Source organism: Cyprinus carpio, chromosome A6 (genome assembly GCF_018340385.1).
Source record: "Cyprinus carpio isolate SPL01 chromosome A6, ASM1834038v1, whole genome shotgun sequence".
In the NCBI taxonomy this organism is placed as follows: domain Eukaryota; kingdom Metazoa; phylum Chordata; class Actinopteri; order Cypriniformes; family Cyprinidae; genus Cyprinus; species Cyprinus carpio.
Window position 1 is genome coordinate 27,130,564 of NC_056577.1, and position 17,694 is coordinate 27,148,257.

A 17,694-nucleotide genomic window follows, 5' to 3' on the forward strand; every position below is an offset into this window, starting at 1 on the left:
CCTTTACATTTGTATTTGTGATCTGTGAACAACTATGAATTAAAGATGGGTTTCCAAATGTTGATCCTCTGACTTTGGTGACCTTCCGTCCTCTTTTTCCCGGACATGTCCTCTTTTTGGACCTGAAAAATTATTTTGCTTTTTACAGCCGCCATTCATTGTGCCATTCATACTTAAATCTTATGACATTTAGTCGACTAAAACTAGATAAAAACTAAAACAATTCAGAATTAACACTGCCTTGGAACTTAAACACAAAATGTCTAATAAATATCATATACTATAGTACTAAATACATACTGTATATACTTACACACACAGGTTTGTGTCTGTATATGTGTTTTAATAATTTTTTTTTTTTTTTTTACTAAAATATGGTCCCCCTAATCTGTGTATCAGGTGAACATCATCCGTTTCATTGACTAGATTTGAGAAGTTGTTTTAACTAATCAAGTAGTTTTCAGTGAAGTACTTTTACTTCAGTATATGATTTCCCAGTATGTCCAAGTATGTTATGCAATGATTTAATCAGAACAGTCACCATTCCAAGAAAAAGTCAACTTTCCAAGAAAATGCCTGTTATTAAAAAAGTAAGCCATTGAAAACATAACTGAAATAAAGAAAACAACATTTTTTTTGATCAATATCTTTATATATTACAAAACAATAGAAATGCTACTGATAACAATATATGTTCACAGTTGCTGTTATGATACCACACTGAAATAATGTATATAAGTTAAACATAAAATTACATATCTTAATAAATAAAATAGAACATATTAATCTAACAAGTCACAATGCTTGACGGTTAAAAGTCGCATCATGTTGAGCATTAAGTTGGAGCTTCTCTGTGTACAGGTTTCATGGCTATGAGGCTGAAGTGTGTGTTAATGTGCTGTCGCTGATCACCCTCACGTGTCTGTAGATTTCAATAAACTGATACTCAGAAACGGTTTCAACACAATTTTCAAAAATCAGCTAGGCATCAAGTAGTAACACTGACAGTGTAGTGCAAAGTAGACAGTGTGTGTGTGTGTGCGTCTGTGTGTGTGTTTTGGAGAGCAGGTTGTGGCGCTCAGCAGGATAACAAAAAGCAGCAAAAATAAATATCAAAAGAATTTATTTTAATCAGTATATAAAAGCTTTTTTTTGTTGTTGTTTTTTTATTTTAATTATTATTTCACCAAGAGTCTGGGGAAAAAGGCCTCATGGAAAGTTCAAGGAACCACTTTGTTCCATTTCATTTTCCGAAAACTTCACACCAAGGACTCCATGCTCTCAGCCTGGTTGGATTCATCTGTTACCACTATCCCAGCAATTTTGTCCATGTAGTTGAAGCCAAGTCTGAAGTCTTTACTGCTGACAAGGCTGAGCATAGCCTTGTAAAGGTAGTGATAGTGCTCCTAAAAGAGGTAGAGAGAAACAACAAAAAGAAAGGAAATAAACGCAATAAAGGAAAAGAACATTTTTAAACCGTTTTAGAACTCCAATTGGACTGCATCAAACTTCTACACGAAACCCCAATGACCTCTCTAAACTGAATTCAGCATCAAGCAGACTTTTATTATGAGGAACTTACAATTTCAGTGAAGACGCCAGGCCTCGTGAGGTTAATCATTTTGGCCACTTGATAGACATCCACAGCACTCTCGTTCTCCAGTTGTTGGGAAAGTGTGGTCAGAGCACAGAACATCCCGGCAGAGATGGCTCCAAACCTGAAACACACAATCCATGAGTCTCTCACTCCCTTTGGTTACGTACACGTACACTACTACTACACTAAACTATGGTTTATGCACTCACTCATCATGCACGATGGTGGGACCATCCCTTGTCATAGCCTCTTCTTTGATGATGTTGATGAGCTCAAATGTGCTGCTGATGGACGCATCAGGATCTGGCCAGTTTGGACATTGAAAATGTCGGACTTCTAGAACATAGTCATCCTGCAGAACAACAGTTATGCAGCTCAGCAAGTGCAGATAAATGGGAAGTAAAATGGGTTGGCACAAATTTAGAACATGAATTCAAGTACTTACCTATATATCTCTCTATCGCTCTATTTATCTATCTATCTATCTATCTATCTATCTATATATATACATACAGTAAATTTAAATACTGTAACAGTAATATTGTGAAATCTTAAAATTCAAAATAACATTTCTATTTTAATGTGTTTTAAAATGTAATTCATTCCTGTAATGGCAAAGCTGAATTTTCAGCATATTTTTTTGAATTAGTAAGAAAATAAATAAAAAATAAAACTACAGAATTTAAAAAAAGGATAAAAAAATTAATTCATAAGAAAGATTTCCAATATTTTACTTTGTATGTTATACTAATGCATCAATTATTAAAGTCAACATAAAATTAATCAAAAACTAAATTAAATTTAAATTTCCAATTTAAAGGTAAGGGTAGGTGATTTCGGAAGAGGCTAGCAACAGCAAGATAGCTTTGAAAGCATAAGATCCCACCCTCCCTGCAAATCACTCTCCAAAGCCACGCCTCCTTCAAAACACATGAATGCTCATAGGCAGATCAGAGGCTAACCAGCGACACGATGAGAGACGGCGTTGGTGGAGGGTTGAATGCAACGCTGTCAGATTACCTCATGTCTCATTCACCGGTGACAAAACATTACAGTACACAGCGCATAATATTAAAATAATAACGCCTTCCATTCTGGCTCGGTCTGCAGTAGCGTAATGGAATGCATTGATGACGTATCATGTCTGTGCAAACATAATGTGCAGAGGTATGCAAATACACATGTTGATGGGAAGGTAAGACAGCCTATTGTAGCACACATTTTATGGTCCTGCCCCTTTCACAGACGATATCAATTCATAGAAATACATTTAGATCACTTCACTTCGAGATGTGAAGAGGCTTTAAATCACCTACCCTGCCTTTAAGAGTGATGTTTAAGGTGTTGTGTAAATGAGGCACCTGTGTGGCTTCTAGGATGAAGTCATGGATGATGAGTTGTTCCTCATTAGATAAGCAGAGTCTGTCAGTATTAATGAGGGTGACAGTGAAGGCTACGCAGTTCATGGGCTCCTCTCTGCTCGGCCAGTACACAAATTCATCCTCAGTCTATAAAAAGAAGAGCAGGGCATAGTACATATCATATATCATATCTTATCATATATTATATCATACATCATCCACTTATATAACGCTAACAGATTCAACTAATTGATAAATGTTGAGCATGTTTCCACATTTCATATTACTACATTTACAAGCAAATACAAATGATTTTATAATAAATGTTAAACAAATTAAGTAATATATTGTAAACCAGAAATGACCTATTTCCATATAATTTGTCTTGAATAAAGGGTGCTCTTTAAATATCTTTTAAAAAAAGTTAACTCAGTACTATATAACGTAATTATTCAGCTGAACTCTAAAGATAAGTGCCATGAAAACCTGCTGGTATGAAACATTTGAGAGTGCATTAACACAACCTGCTGAATATGTATAAAAATAACATAAGTTATATGAGGCAGCATGAATTTACTTCAGTGCTGTACTCACAAGGCCGAGGTTGTCTGGCAACATCACAATAACTTGAGCATTATGATCCCAGATCATCCTCCAGAAGTCTGTGGTTGTGTGGGGCAGAGGATGCTGGGTAATGATGAACTCGTTGCTCCTGTAATAGCCCTGTGAGTGGAAAAACATTGATTTCATTCTAAAAGAAAATCACAGCTTTTGTTGAGACAAGTAGATAAGGAGATGGTACGCAAGTTGCACAAATAATTCATGTTTCATGCATTATTAAATGTGATCCAAAACAATGTAGAATGTTCTTAGTGCTGTACCATAATATAGGCGGCATTGATGTAGTCTGTTCCTTTTACTCCTGGGAGGGGAGCTAGTGCCACCCGAGCCCGTTCCGCTGAGGGGCAAAACATCAGTGATAAACAACTCACTATAACCATCACAGCAAACCATATCTTGTATCGTAACATTCAAAATACTATTGTTTACCATTCTTCATCACCATTCTTATGTTTTTTTAAAACTATTCTTCCAGAAGTAGTCAATTATACACTCAGCGATTAAAAATGGCCAATTCCCTTGGATATTTCTGTTCTTTCTCCCATGGAAATAATTTGGTAGCAATGGTTATTAGGATTTGCAGTGTTGTTATTGCTAACAAAATTCCAAACTCAAAATTAAAAAGAAAAAGAAAACTACATTAAAATAGTTGGTAATTAAAAAAAAAAAAAAAGTTAATAATAAAAGTTAATAAAATTAAATAAGTTAAGTACTCAAACCTTAAACTAAAACTGAAATAAAATAAAAGCTAAATGGAAATATATATATAAAAAAAATCATTTAAATTTAAATTTAAACTAAAATGAAAATGAAGTCTGAAAATATAAAACTTATTGTTCATTCAAAATACTAATAAATATTTTAACAGTATATACATAATACAAAAATATCCCAAATTATATATTAACATTATATATATAAATATATGTATATATATATATATACACACACACACACACACACACACACACACACACACACATATATACACACACAGACACACACACACACAAACATATATATATATTATATGAAAAGTAGATCTAAAAAAGTGACACAATTAGATATAGAAAAAAAAAAACTAAGATGTAAACTTTTTTATACTATTAAAAAACAATTTTTAGCATTTTAACTATTATTTACTGTAAAAAAAAAAATGGTGCTACCACACCATGCTACTCTGTATACTAAGAATACAGCAAAATTCATATTGGTGACGAAGCTAGAGTGTTGATTTTGATTATATGGTTTTCGAAGGTTTAGCGACTCACTTGGCAAGACCGATGAGGTGCGGTTCTTCTCTTTGTTGCAGTCTTTCTGGGCACTGAAACACTCAGCGAGGTGAGAATTGCATTGCGTCAACAACTGGAGGAACAATTACAAGAGCGCCCACAAGGAGGAGCAAGTTAGTTGTCTAACTGAGAAAATGAACATCTCAATACAATTGCATAGAGCCACAACACAGTCATCAAGTCCAGACCTTAAACTGTTTGTCCATGCGTGTTTGTCCCATGGGGCTCGGGGTGAGAATGCTGTTGACATAATTATGGAGTTGCCAGACAGGCACCTCGGTGTCTTTGCTAAGCACAGCTTCCATTAATGCATCGTGGATAAAGATAAACTGCTCCTGTAGGCCACACATACACAGTCATTAAAACAAACCATGTTGCATTAGGCATGTGATATCTCAACATTATATTTGCAAATAACAAAATATGGTTATGTTCAGAATGGCATACTGCAATTCTACTCATAGTATTTTTCAGTATGCAGTATGTAGAGTGCAAACAGTATGTAAATGTCCTATATGCTTATTATACCCAAATTACCTTCTACATTTGCCAAAAGCCGCAGTATACAATCAAAAAAACACTGAATACTGTTTCCCACAATGCAATGCACTTGAATTGACCTTACATTTGACTAATTTACTAAAAGTAAATACACAAAATGCAAAATAACCATTAACTGGATGCTATATATGCAACAATGTTATTTTTAGTATTATTAGAATGATTAATAAATTAGAATTAAATTCTGAATGAACAGTATTATTACTTATTTTTAGTATTTTTAGTAGTATTATAGTTTTTAATATTTTAAATTAGCTTTTATTTTTATATTTTCAGCATTCATCTTTTTTTTTATTTCACTAGATGTAATTAATTTTTATTTCAGTTATGGTTTTTATTCATTTTGAGTATTTAATTTGTGTTTCAACTTCAATCGCCCAAAGCAACATTTCTAGTTTCAACTGAATTTGTTTTTCATCTAATATTTACATATAATTTCAGCATTATTTCAGTTAAAATCATTTATTTTTAATGGTTTTAGTTTAACAAAAATAACCCTTATATGCGACGCAAAATAATGAGGTCATGTGACAAAATGTAGTTGCTTTACATTTGGAATAGTTTTTAATTGCATGCTACTATACACAGTTCCACATACAAATTTAACAAATAGTCTGGAGTATACAGTATATACAGAACAGTATGCAGTATGTAGTAAGCAGAACCTTCAAAAAACAGCAAAGGTGGGAGATCTGAGTGTGCGTTTTGAGTATATGGAAATATAGTGTAATAAATCAAACAGATAATAACCTCAGTCTGGACCAAGTAGTTGCGCTGAGCTCGGATGTGCTTGAGGTATCCCAGGACGTTGACAGTGCCTTTGTCTTTTATCTGCTGCAGCATGTTGTCTATGACTATGTATGTGCCTGTTCTGCCCACTCCAGCACTGCAGGACACAGAGAAAGAGATGGTTTGGTAAAAACGACATCTCATTTTGCTACAAAGCAGAGTCTAACACTTCCAACCCTCCTGCTGAAAATGATGTAAGAATGGGAAACCTTGCACAGTTGGAAAGTACAACATGTTTCACAAGCTAGTGGGTGGAGTTTAATTCTATAGCAGACAGTACCTGCAGTGAACTAGAACAGGGCCTGTGCCTGGCGTACGGGCCGCTGAAGATCGAGAGATGAATTTGAGGACTGGTAGTGTATACTCAGGTACGCCCATGTCTGGCCACTGTGTGTAATGGTACTGGACAACCAGCCGTTCATTATGCCTTCCCTTCTGACCCTGGGAGAGTCAAATCAAAGGTCAAATTGCAAACTTCAATGCTCTGTGAACACTGTTACAAATGCTCAAACTCACCTTTTTCAGTTTGATGTTGCGCATGATGAAATGGCGGAGTGTGTAGTAAGCATAAATTTTAGTACTCTTCAGAGTCACCATTATGTTCCCATAAACCTCGCTGTTCTCTGATGGCCAATACTGATCACATTTCCTCTGTAAAAACAACAAAAGCATCTTCTGTTTTGCTTTTTAAAACATCAGCATCTACATTAAAAGGATAGTTCAAGATGTAGATGCATTTGTTTCTTCATCAGAACCAATTTGGAGAAATTTTGCATTACATAATTTGCTCTCCAGTGGATCCTTTGCAGTGAATGGGTGCCGTCAGAATGAGAGTTCAAACAGTTGATGAAAACATCACAATAATCAAAAGTAATCCACACGACTCCAGTCCATCAGTTAACATACTATGAAATGAAAAACTGCTCGTTTGCAAGAAACAAATCCGTCATTAAGACGTTTTAACTTTAAACTGTCGCTTCTGGCCAAAATATGATTCTATAATCCATAACACTTCCTCCAGTGAAAAAGTCAATCCACTGTTGTGCACTCGCATCAAAATCCTCCAACATAATTGTTTAGTACAGTTTTTGGACTGTTTTCACTTTTAAACAATGCTTAATCAGTGCATATTTCTCTACTGATTCAAACGATCGTTCACTAGTGAAAGCATTATGCATAGATGACTATTATTTTAGCGGAAAGTAATGGTTTGAAGTAAAAAACATCTTGATGAATTCTTACAAACAGCTTTTCACTTCACAAGATGTTAACTGATGGACTGGAGTCCTATGGATTACTTGTGGATTATTATGATGGTTTTATCAGCTGTTTGGACTCTCATTCTGACGGCACCCATTCACTGCAGAGGATGCATTGGTGAGCAAGTGATGTAATGCTAAATTTCTTAAACTCATCTTCAATTTGGATGGCCTAAAGGTGAGTAAATTTTCAGCAATTTAGATTTTTGTGTGAACCGTTCCTTCAAATTCTCTGCCGTAACTCTCAAATCGTTTTTATGCTAATGCATATTAAATAAACTTTGTGGAAGCATGGTCTGTTTTAAAAAATGAAACGGTTATTCATCACTTACCCTGCCTTTCTCCACCAAGTTGGTGATCATGACAATCACAGTGGTGTTCTGTTCCCAAATCATTCTCCAAAAATCCTCAAATGTGGACTTCAGAGGACCCTGAGCGGCTATATAAGCCCTGGGTCTTTTATAACCCTAAGAGGGAGAATATTTAATTATGAAACAAACATTAAAGCAACAAGCATGCACTTAGTGATAAAATACCTACGTCTACATAGTTGGCATTGATGTAATCACTGTGCTTGGAGTCTTTCCCAGACAGCTGCTGCAACTTCACTCTGCTGTGATCATCTGGGAATTAAAAAGCAATAAATGATGTATCATTCGAATCAGAATTTGAGATATTAAATGGATGTTAATATCTTTTATCTTCATCTTGCATGCACTGCTAGCACTTCATCACAGATGAATTCACAGTATGATTAAAGAGGTAAATGTTCATGTTTGCCACATAATAATCAACTCACAGGCAACAATGTTGATGTATCTGTTTTTGTGCTTGTTGTCTGGGTGATTTGAATGTTCTGCTGTAATCTTCATTTCAGATGTGCAGTGTTGAACCTCCTGCAGGGAAGGTATGATTTCTAATTATTAGTTGCAATTATTATAATTCACAGACCACACTATGTCCAAAATAGCATGCTACTATGCTACTCATCCTATTTTTGCAATATACAGAGCATGTGTATGTGCGCAATATGCATGATTTCTGTGAGTATGGAATACACAGATGTAAAGTGCAGTAAACAACACACCAATTTTCTGTTTTCACCATCTATTTCCCATGTGACAAACTGTAAACAGTATCAGCAATTAAAAAAAAAAAAAAAAAACATGTTTAATTCGACTGTCTAAAGGTTTTACACAAACTTGGATTAAAAATAAAGATTCCCTCTAATATGATAACTAGATTTTCGCATGGGTTATACGTGAGGTTGTGACAATTTATTTTATTTTTTTAAACAGATGAATACTTAAATTATTTAATTCTGAATGCAGTCCTGTTAAACTGGTTTGAGACTTTGTTGACCATAGTATTGGTAAATTATTTAAGACTCATTTACAAAATAATTAGTTAATTATTCCAGTAATTAGCCACACTATGATTAGAATTTACATAAATTGCCCCATTTGTCCAAATCATTTAATTATTGTCACATCAATGAAATTTTAAATAAATTTTATACAGCAGCATAATAATTAGCTCCCCAGTGAGCTGTAATGAAGCAGATATTAATCTGTCATGCAGATTTTATCTGTCTATATCTGTAAAACAAAGCAGCTCTGTAACGAATTGATACCTACACTGCATCTCAGATACTGGCAATTGTCAAAGTTTTTAAGTAAATCTTCTTTAAGAGACGTAGGTCTTGCTTTTGGATGTGTCCATATTGGATTGTGATCTTGTAAATGTTTGCTGTGGGCATGAAGCAGACTCAAGCTTCCCTGCATTCCTGCATAGATTCCTCCTCCAGCGAGAGGAGTGATTTTAATGAGGTGCTCCTCTTTAATTAGTCCTTTTCCCATAGCCATCTGTGCCTCTGTGCTACTGGAGCACCGGTACATGTACAGAGCACATACACACATTCTCACACGCTCCAACTACAAAGACCATACTCACATCGAACTGCTGTGAAAAGCCATGTTGGTTGTTGGAGTACAGCTCCATGATGTGTTTGATGAAATGCCTGACTGGCACAGCCTCCAGGTCATCTGAAACACAAACCATACATACCATCATACTACAACTGCCAATTTAAAACCAGACATTTTGATGTAAACTGCTGATAAATGCATTAAAAACACCCAAAATATTATTATTATTTTTTCCACATATTTAAGGACATGGGTTTATAATTAAATATATATATATATAAACTTAGTATTAAAATATAATATTAAATAAAAACAACTTTATTAAATTATAAAAAAAAAATTAGAAATAGGGTTTTCTGTAATTAAAAAATAAAAATAGTAATAAATGATAATATTACAGTGCCCTTCACTAATATTTGCAGCCTTGGTAAATATGAGCAAAGGTGGCTGTAAAAATAAATCTGCATTGTTTATCTTTTGATCTTTCATTCAAAAAACTCACAAAATTCTAAACTTTCATTTAAGTAAAACAATGGAAAGTGGGGGGAAACTCACATTATGAAATAACTGCAACAAATGCATGTTGGCCACAATTATTCTTAAAGAATTCTTAAGAGTAAAATATCTCTTAACTATTCCCTTTTTTTTTTTAGCACAACAAGATGACTAGGAGCATGAAATTACCCAGCCATGACCTCCTTTTCCACAGGACTACAAATATGATAAATAATTCCCTTAATTGTTTATTACAAGGAGTAAACGAAAGAAGAACAAGAACAAGATTGTTGAGCTTCACAAATTAGAAAGTGGCTGTAAGAAAATAGCTAAAGCATTGAAAATCCCCATTTCCACCATCAGGACAATAATTAAGAAGTTCCAATCAACTAAAGATGTTACAAATCTCCCTGGAAGAGAGCGTGTGTCTATATCGTCCCAATGCATGGTGAGGAGGAGAGTTTGAGTGCCCAAAGACTCTTTAAGGATCACAGCTGGAGAATCACAGAGATTAGATGAGTCTTTAGGTCAGAAAGCCAAAAAAAATAAAAAATAAAAAATCATCCTCGCTCATCCAAAAATAAAATCCAGCATATTCAGTTACCATACATGACTGTATCTTCAAACGGGATGGTATATACTGCTGGATGTTTAATGTTGTGGGCATATTTTTCTTGGACATCTTGTTCAGATATTGGCATCATGGATTCTATCAAATACCAAAAGATAAAAAATCTAAACCTGACTGCCACTGTTAGAAATCTTATAATGGGTCGTGGTTGGATCTTCCATCAAGACAATGATTTAAAACATTATTATTATAAATTTATAAAATAAAATTAAAATATTATATATTGTTTTCATATTTGGAGACAGGGGCTTGTAATTAAAAATATAAACTTAGTATTACATTATAATGTTAAATTAAATGATTCCCCTATACAAATACATTACTGTATTATGTAATTATTTTGAATAATGCATACTATGCTGATTTTTGTGGAAACCATGATTCATGATATTCTCAGATATTATTTGATTTAATCGGATTCCCAGATATTTTGACAAATGGAAAGTCAATAGAACAGCTTTTACTTGTAACAATGTAGATCAATTTAATGCATAGTTGTTGAATAAAAGTATTAATTTTCTTAAAAACTGAATGAAAAACTTACTGATCCCAAACTTGTATATTTTCATTACATAGACCAAAATATACATTTACAGAATATTTAATATTATACCAAATCATCAGATTAATGCAGTTAGCATACATCTTTAGTGACTGCATACGATAATGTATGCTGGTTTTCCCCATTAATTAGTTAAACTATTCATTAATTAAGACTTTTTAAATTTAATGAATATTTGTCATCTCAAAATATCCACTGTCACTTTTTCAAATAAAAGCTTTAATAAATAAATAAATAAAAACCTTCTGCCCTACTTTTGTGGCCTGAGTTCCTGAGTGATGATATTTGGTCACATCTGTGTCATACAAAGCTCATCAGTGATCTATCAAAGAAAGGGACTGGACTGATGGTCTACTGTCACGTAGAATGGCCTTATAAAGGTATGGTTCATTACAGCCTTGGGAAGCAAACAGCTGGGACCATATTTAAAAAGGACCAGAATCCCCTGGAGCATTTACTGCTTTTCCATTGTGAAGGATGATCAAACACACATCAATTCAACCCCCACTCTATATTTAGTGTCTATGCAATTAACAGAAAAGATTCTTTCTTATTAAATCACTGAGACATGCACAGACAGACGACTTCTTTGATTTAACAGGGCTTGTTGATGACTTCTCTATTACAGCAGAGACATTAAACTATCACCTCAAATGGAGTTCTCATAAACATTAATGGCTAGTTTTACTTCTTTTGGCTTACAGTTATATAGACCTGTCAGTCAAGAGCTGCACTGCGTCATATGAGGAGACAGAAGGAGAGGAAAGAAACTGAGAGAGAGTGCAAAAGAGAAAATAGTGGCAATACTGACAGCAGTTCATGCAATTTTAGAAAATCATGCACTACCCCAAAGTGAGCAATCAGACTTTCCATTCGCCCCCTGACAAACAGTACCACACAGAACATTAAATATGCATCCACTCAACAACAGAGAAAACCATAAGATATGAATGCTTATCATTAAAAGAGTCCAGCCAAAATGAAAATTCTGTCGCTATTTACACATCCTCATGCAGTTCTAAATCAATATGACTTTAATTTTGGCATGAAATACAAAAGAGATATTCTTCCCCACACAAACCTATCATCTGAGCTTTAAAGTCCTTATCCACAAAAGCATTGTGAACATTTAGCAAAACACCAAAAATGTACTCTGTACTATAGTTTGGGGGCTGTAATTTTTTTGAATGTTTTTGAAAGAAGTCTCTTATGCTTACCAAGGCTGTACTAAGAGAAATATTGTGAAATGTTCTTACAAAAATGACTGTTTTCAATTTGAATATACTTTAAAATGTAATTTATTCTGTGATGGTTTTCAGCAGCCATTACTCCAGTCTTAAGTGCCACACGACCCTTCAGAAGTCATTCTGTTATGCTGATTTGGTGCTCAAGAAACAGTTGTGCTTTTTCATATTTGTATTGAAAGCACGATACTTTTTATTTAGGATTCTTTGATGAATAGAAAAAAAACAGCATTTATATGAAATTCAAAATGCTAAATGAATCTTTCGTAACATAATAAATTCTTTACCGTCACTTTTGTTTAATTTAATGTGTCCTTAATAAAATTATATCTATCAAAAATAAAAAGAATCTTACTAATCCCAAACTTTTAAACAGTAATAAGGGTTTGGGTTTTAATATAATTTCATCAATTATTTTTTTTACTATATTAATGTATAAACAACATTCATTCATGCTGCGGTTATGCTTTCTTACATCTTATTGATCCATTTCAGATTCAGAATACAGCCATGTTAAAACCCATTGAGCTGATACGCTCTCTAAAAAGACAGCTGCCTCACACTGTAGGATTACCTTTGCTGATGAAATCACAACTTAAGAACTCCTATGAAATTACATTAAATAAAAGCTCTTGCAGCGCATTGTATTTTCATGTTTGTTTGTTTAGCGACTCACCCGCTGTAGACAGGACGGGGAGGCTGTCATTGTGGATCACTCTGGGGGAGTTCCTGTCTTCAATATACAAATGTGCAGTCTGGAAGAATCTCCTAAGAACAGAAATGGTCCCGGTTAGTAGAATGCAATCAGGATGATTTTAGACAGCTCCTTAATTCTGAGGAAGCCTCCTGCTTGCTGAGAATTGTTGTTAAGTGATCACTTAACATCAGTGTCTAATTTACAATCCACTTTAGATGTCATGTACACTCTTGTTTGTGCTGTTTTGACCCGTGTTTCGGTTCAAGAAATAGCCTAGAATTTTAGCCTCAACTCTGATATCAGTCCATTAATACAAAAGAATGAGTATACCAAGCATACTGCCTAAATGTATTGTAGACATATATGACATAATACATAATAAAAACTGAAAAACATACTAAAACTTGATCACAAGATTTGTACAAAAAATGGTTTCACTTAATTTACATTATTATTATTATTTAAGTATTTATTGTCACAAAATAGCAAAAAAAAAAATTGTAAACAGAAAATGTGCAATATCTCTGAGCTTTTGACTTTTGGTTGATTAAAAAAAATTAAGCAAAATTCATTCGCATTTATTAATTTGTCTATTAATTATTTATTCTTTTTATTCAATTTAACTTATTAAAGTATGTATTTTCACAAAATAACTTAATTTTGTTAACATGAATTAGCTTAAATTCAATATCTGAAAAAATAACGTGCAATATCCTTATACACGACAGTAAACACACTTCTGTTAATTGTACAAGTGTGTATGGTATCAGCTGATGCTGAAAATCACGAAATGACATATATCAGCTTATCATTATTAATATAAATTATGCATTAAATGATAAATCCATTTAACTAATTATTTATATTACATAACACCCTGTCTTTAATAATTGGAAAAATTTCAACGGCAACAAATTAAGATTATAACAGCATGACAGTAATTACATTCAAGATCCTTAAAATAAAGTTAGGCAAACTCATAATGCATAATAAAGTCTATCACTGGCACATTTTCATAATTAAAATGCATTAGCTATTACAGACACCCACAAACGTCTAGTTCTCACTGTAGGTTATAAAATATACATGAACAGCAAAGTGATGATACCAAATATCCAGCCAAACTTTGCACACACAACTCCTGCTGCTTTGGGATCAATCTTTTAAAAATCTATTTCTTTTTCGGTGCACAAAAACAGACCCCTCCCACTCCCTCATCGAAGACTTACTTTCATGTAATTCCCATGAAGAATTTGTATAAGCATGTCCCTACCTGTACTTTATGCAGAGCAATGAGCAGATGCTACTCATCCTTGGGAGGTGAGATAAAAAGAAAGGAAAGACTGTCTGAATGTTCGCTGAGCTCTGATGAAGGAGGAGGGGGCTGGGGGATTGAGGAGAGAGGACATGGGGGGACAGGAACCTTACACTAATGACCTTTTTATGATGGGGGATCTCTCGTGTGTTTGTTTAGAGACATTAGACTAATGGTGTAGAAGGGTCCTTCAGTGAAGTTTTGGACCCTTGCTTCTAATCCTTGAGAATGGACAACAGGCGAATTGTAAAAAAGATAAATATAACCTCTTATCATTCCCCATCTGCGTTTCTGCATCAACTCTGAAATTGCTTTAACTCATAGACGATCTCATGCGTACGTGTAGAAATGTACCGTGGAGATGAGTGGAGCATCTTTGGTCTTTAATGGGCATCTGTGAGTTTGAGCAGACTGAAAGCCTCTGAGCCATCCAGATGGAACCCTGCCTACATAAATCTCTCATTAGCCTATCGCCTTGGCAACATTATAACGTCATTTTAAGCAAATAATTGCATACTTTCTGGTAAACACTCGCATGAACTCCAGCTATAACAAAACGAGAATGGAATATCTTTTGAATGGCTTTTGTTCGCTCGGTGGCTTTGTTCTTGACGTTCTTGAAATTTGACAATGGTGATGTCTTGACAAAGACGTATGCCTTCACGTTCTCGGGGGAGCAGTTGCATCTCGTCACTTGTCTTCCTTCCATTCGCTTAACAGATTGATTACCGTGCAAACAGTCTTTCATTCACTTATACTGTCACTGATCAACCTCTTATAAAGCCATCAAGTGATCAAATCAAACTGCTATTATCTTTTCCTTTCAAGTTCCATGAATTGTCAGCTGACGTAATTGTATTGCAATTGGAAACTTGCAGGCAAAAACTGTCAAAATTAGTGGTGCTTTACAAGGCCATGTAAAGCTGGTGATGGTATTGTTAACTAAAACTAAAAAGTGTTTTAGGTTACTGAAATATAAAATCTAAATAAAATGAAAAATGTCTAAATATCAGATAAAAAATATCAGATGAAAAAAATTCAACTTTTCAAAAACAATTTCAGTTAGTTTGCAAGTCAACATTTGCAATTTAAGTCTAAATACTACAATTAATACCATTAAAGATTTAAATAAATCTCAAATTTTGAACTGAAAATTAGAACAGTTCCCTTGGCAACTACCAGAAAAAAAGCTTAATTAAAGTATTAAAAACTTACTAAATCTAAAACTATTAAAAACTGTTAACTGTTATAATACATAAATAAAAATAAATATAACATGAAAAACTTCTTAAATCTTGAAAAAATAACTATATGTTGACTTGGCAACTACCCAAAATAGGTTTAAGTTGAAGTACTAAAATTAATAAAACGAAAAAAATAAATAAATAAATAAATAAATATATAAAATGACATTAAAAAGAAAACTGAAAATATATAAATAATTTACAAATTAAAAAAAAATATATGAATATAAACAAAAATAAAAGCTAATTCAAAATATTAACACAAATTATAACAATAATTAAAAATGACAAAAATAACACTGAAAACAAAAATCATTTTATATAATGTAATACAAACATTTCAAATATAAAAGCTTTAATTTTTATCTATTCATGTAATGTTGCATTACTGTTGTGTGTTCACATTTTAAATGATACACTCAAAGAGTCAGCTTCACAGATTGGAGCACAGCTGGGTCCCTCCACACAAGACTCATGGTCCCTAGGGGGCCCGCAACCTCTTAGCTCACATACAAACACAAGACTGAACAGGAGGATGGTGGTATTTGGCAGGAAGCGCCATAGGAGGATTTTAATTCGGTTACCACGGGGCTGAGAGCGGTCCGGGAGAGGGCGGGCAGATGGGGCTGGGACTCTCCAGAGAGCTGAGCCAGGTTTATAAAGGCCAGTAGATGGAGTAGAAAGAGGTAGATGAGGTGTGGATTCAGGGGTCAGAGCGACCTTACACTGTTTACAAACCAGCCACAACCATGACCAGACGGATCTACTCCACAGAACATGTTGTCATGAATATTAATTAGGTGGTGCATTCGTCCACAAAAAAAAAAAAAAAAACTCCAAAAATGAGGTGGATGAATGTGGAAGCTGTTTCAAGATAAGGAAAGCAGATGAAGAGAACTGATTTTAGATGCTATCTTCTCTATTAAGATTGCGAGAAAGACCCAAGATGATCTAAGATCAATGTGTTGGTCAATAACCAATTCATCTCTGCCTTACAAACTGTGTTTTTTTCAACAGTATCTTACCTCCAGTAGACCAGGACAGCCAGCAGCATGATCAGACAGAGCAGCGTGAGGGCAGAGACCACCATCAGTGGAATGATCCACTCCATCCGGCTGGAGGATGACATCGGGTCGCGGGTGACAGTGGAGATGCTGTTCCTCTCTGCATGGCGGTCAAAAGGGACCACAGCAAGGTAACAAATACAAAAGGCAGAGTTTTAAACCATTTTATATTAGATGGACAGAGTCTATTCTGGTATAAATGTTTGCAACTGCATTCACACATATTCAGTAATTTATTCAAAAATTCATGCATTTATAATAACTAATGTACAGTTTTTGTTACATTACATAGAACTTTATATTCAGTTTCTGATTGTTTATTTTTTATTATATTGATATTTTTATATTATTTAATTTAGTTTTTATTATATATTTTAATACATATTTATTTCATCATAATATTTACATCCACTACCATTCAAAAGTTTAGGGTTGGTAAATGTTTTTTTTTTTTTTAAGTCTCACCAAGACTGCATATTTGATCAAAAATACTAGAAGAACAGTAATATTGTGAATTATTACTACAATTTAAAATAACTGTTTTCTATTTTAATATATTCTACAATGTAATTTATTTCTGTGATAGTAAAGCTGATAGTAAATTTTCAACAGTCAATAATCCAGTCTTTAATGTCACATGATCCTTCAGAAATCATTCTAATGTGCTGATTTGGTGCTCAAGAAACATCTCTTATTATCAATGCTGAAAACAGTTTGCCTGCTTGATAGTTTTGTGAAAATCGCAGTAGTTGTTTTAGAATTCTTTTTCAAATAAAGAATAGCATTGATTTAGATTTTTTTTGTAACAGTGTAAAATTGTCTTCTGTCTCTTGAATGCATCCTTAATGAATAAAACTATTAATTTCTTTCAAAAATAAAAAATAAAAATAAAATCTACATTATGCATTTATTTATTTCTTTTAAAATTTTGAACATTATGTATTTATACATTTTAAATTTCACTAGTCAATATATATGAATATATATTTTAATATAATTTAAGGTGATGTAAATTCTTTATTGGGCACAATTTG

General features: G+C 33.7%; 1 protein-coding gene across 2 annotated transcripts in view; it reads right to left on the bottom strand.

Moving 5' to 3' along the window:
* Positions 1 to 1,180: 1,180 nt before the first annotated feature.
* LOC109072050 (receptor-type tyrosine-protein phosphatase gamma-like) overlaps positions 1,181 to 17,694 on the bottom strand; it is a 74,961-nt gene continuing 58,447 nt past the window's right edge. Inside the window, exons 13-30 of one of the 2 annotated variants that reach the window (XM_042758767.1) lie at positions 16,622 to 16,760; positions 14,311 to 14,349; positions 13,017 to 13,108; positions 9,434 to 9,525; positions 8,280 to 8,376; positions 8,021 to 8,103; positions 7,813 to 7,947; positions 6,738 to 6,872; positions 6,502 to 6,662; positions 6,183 to 6,318; positions 5,060 to 5,206; positions 4,851 to 4,944; positions 3,840 to 3,916; positions 3,553 to 3,681; positions 2,959 to 3,105; positions 1,807 to 1,949; positions 1,583 to 1,718; positions 1,181 to 1,406 (exon numbers count right to left, since the gene is read on the bottom strand). In XM_042758767.1, the coding sequence (XP_042614701.1) occupies positions 1,260 to 1,406; positions 1,583 to 1,718; positions 1,807 to 1,949; positions 2,959 to 3,105; positions 3,553 to 3,681; positions 3,840 to 3,916; positions 4,851 to 4,944; positions 5,060 to 5,206; positions 6,183 to 6,318; positions 6,502 to 6,662; positions 6,738 to 6,872; positions 7,813 to 7,947; positions 8,021 to 8,103; positions 8,280 to 8,376; positions 9,434 to 9,525; positions 13,017 to 13,108; positions 14,311 to 14,349; positions 16,622 to 16,760 (2,129 nt within the window). In that variant the 3' untranslated portion in view covers positions 1,181 to 1,259. The remainder of the gene's footprint in view (positions 1,407 to 1,582; positions 1,719 to 1,806; positions 1,950 to 2,958; positions 3,106 to 3,552; positions 3,682 to 3,839; positions 3,917 to 4,850; positions 4,945 to 5,059; positions 5,207 to 6,182; positions 6,319 to 6,501; positions 6,663 to 6,737; positions 6,873 to 7,812; positions 7,948 to 8,020; positions 8,104 to 8,279; positions 8,377 to 9,433; positions 9,526 to 13,016; positions 13,109 to 14,310; positions 14,350 to 16,621; positions 16,761 to 17,694) is intronic. The other variant, XM_042758766.1, reaches the window with a different exon arrangement.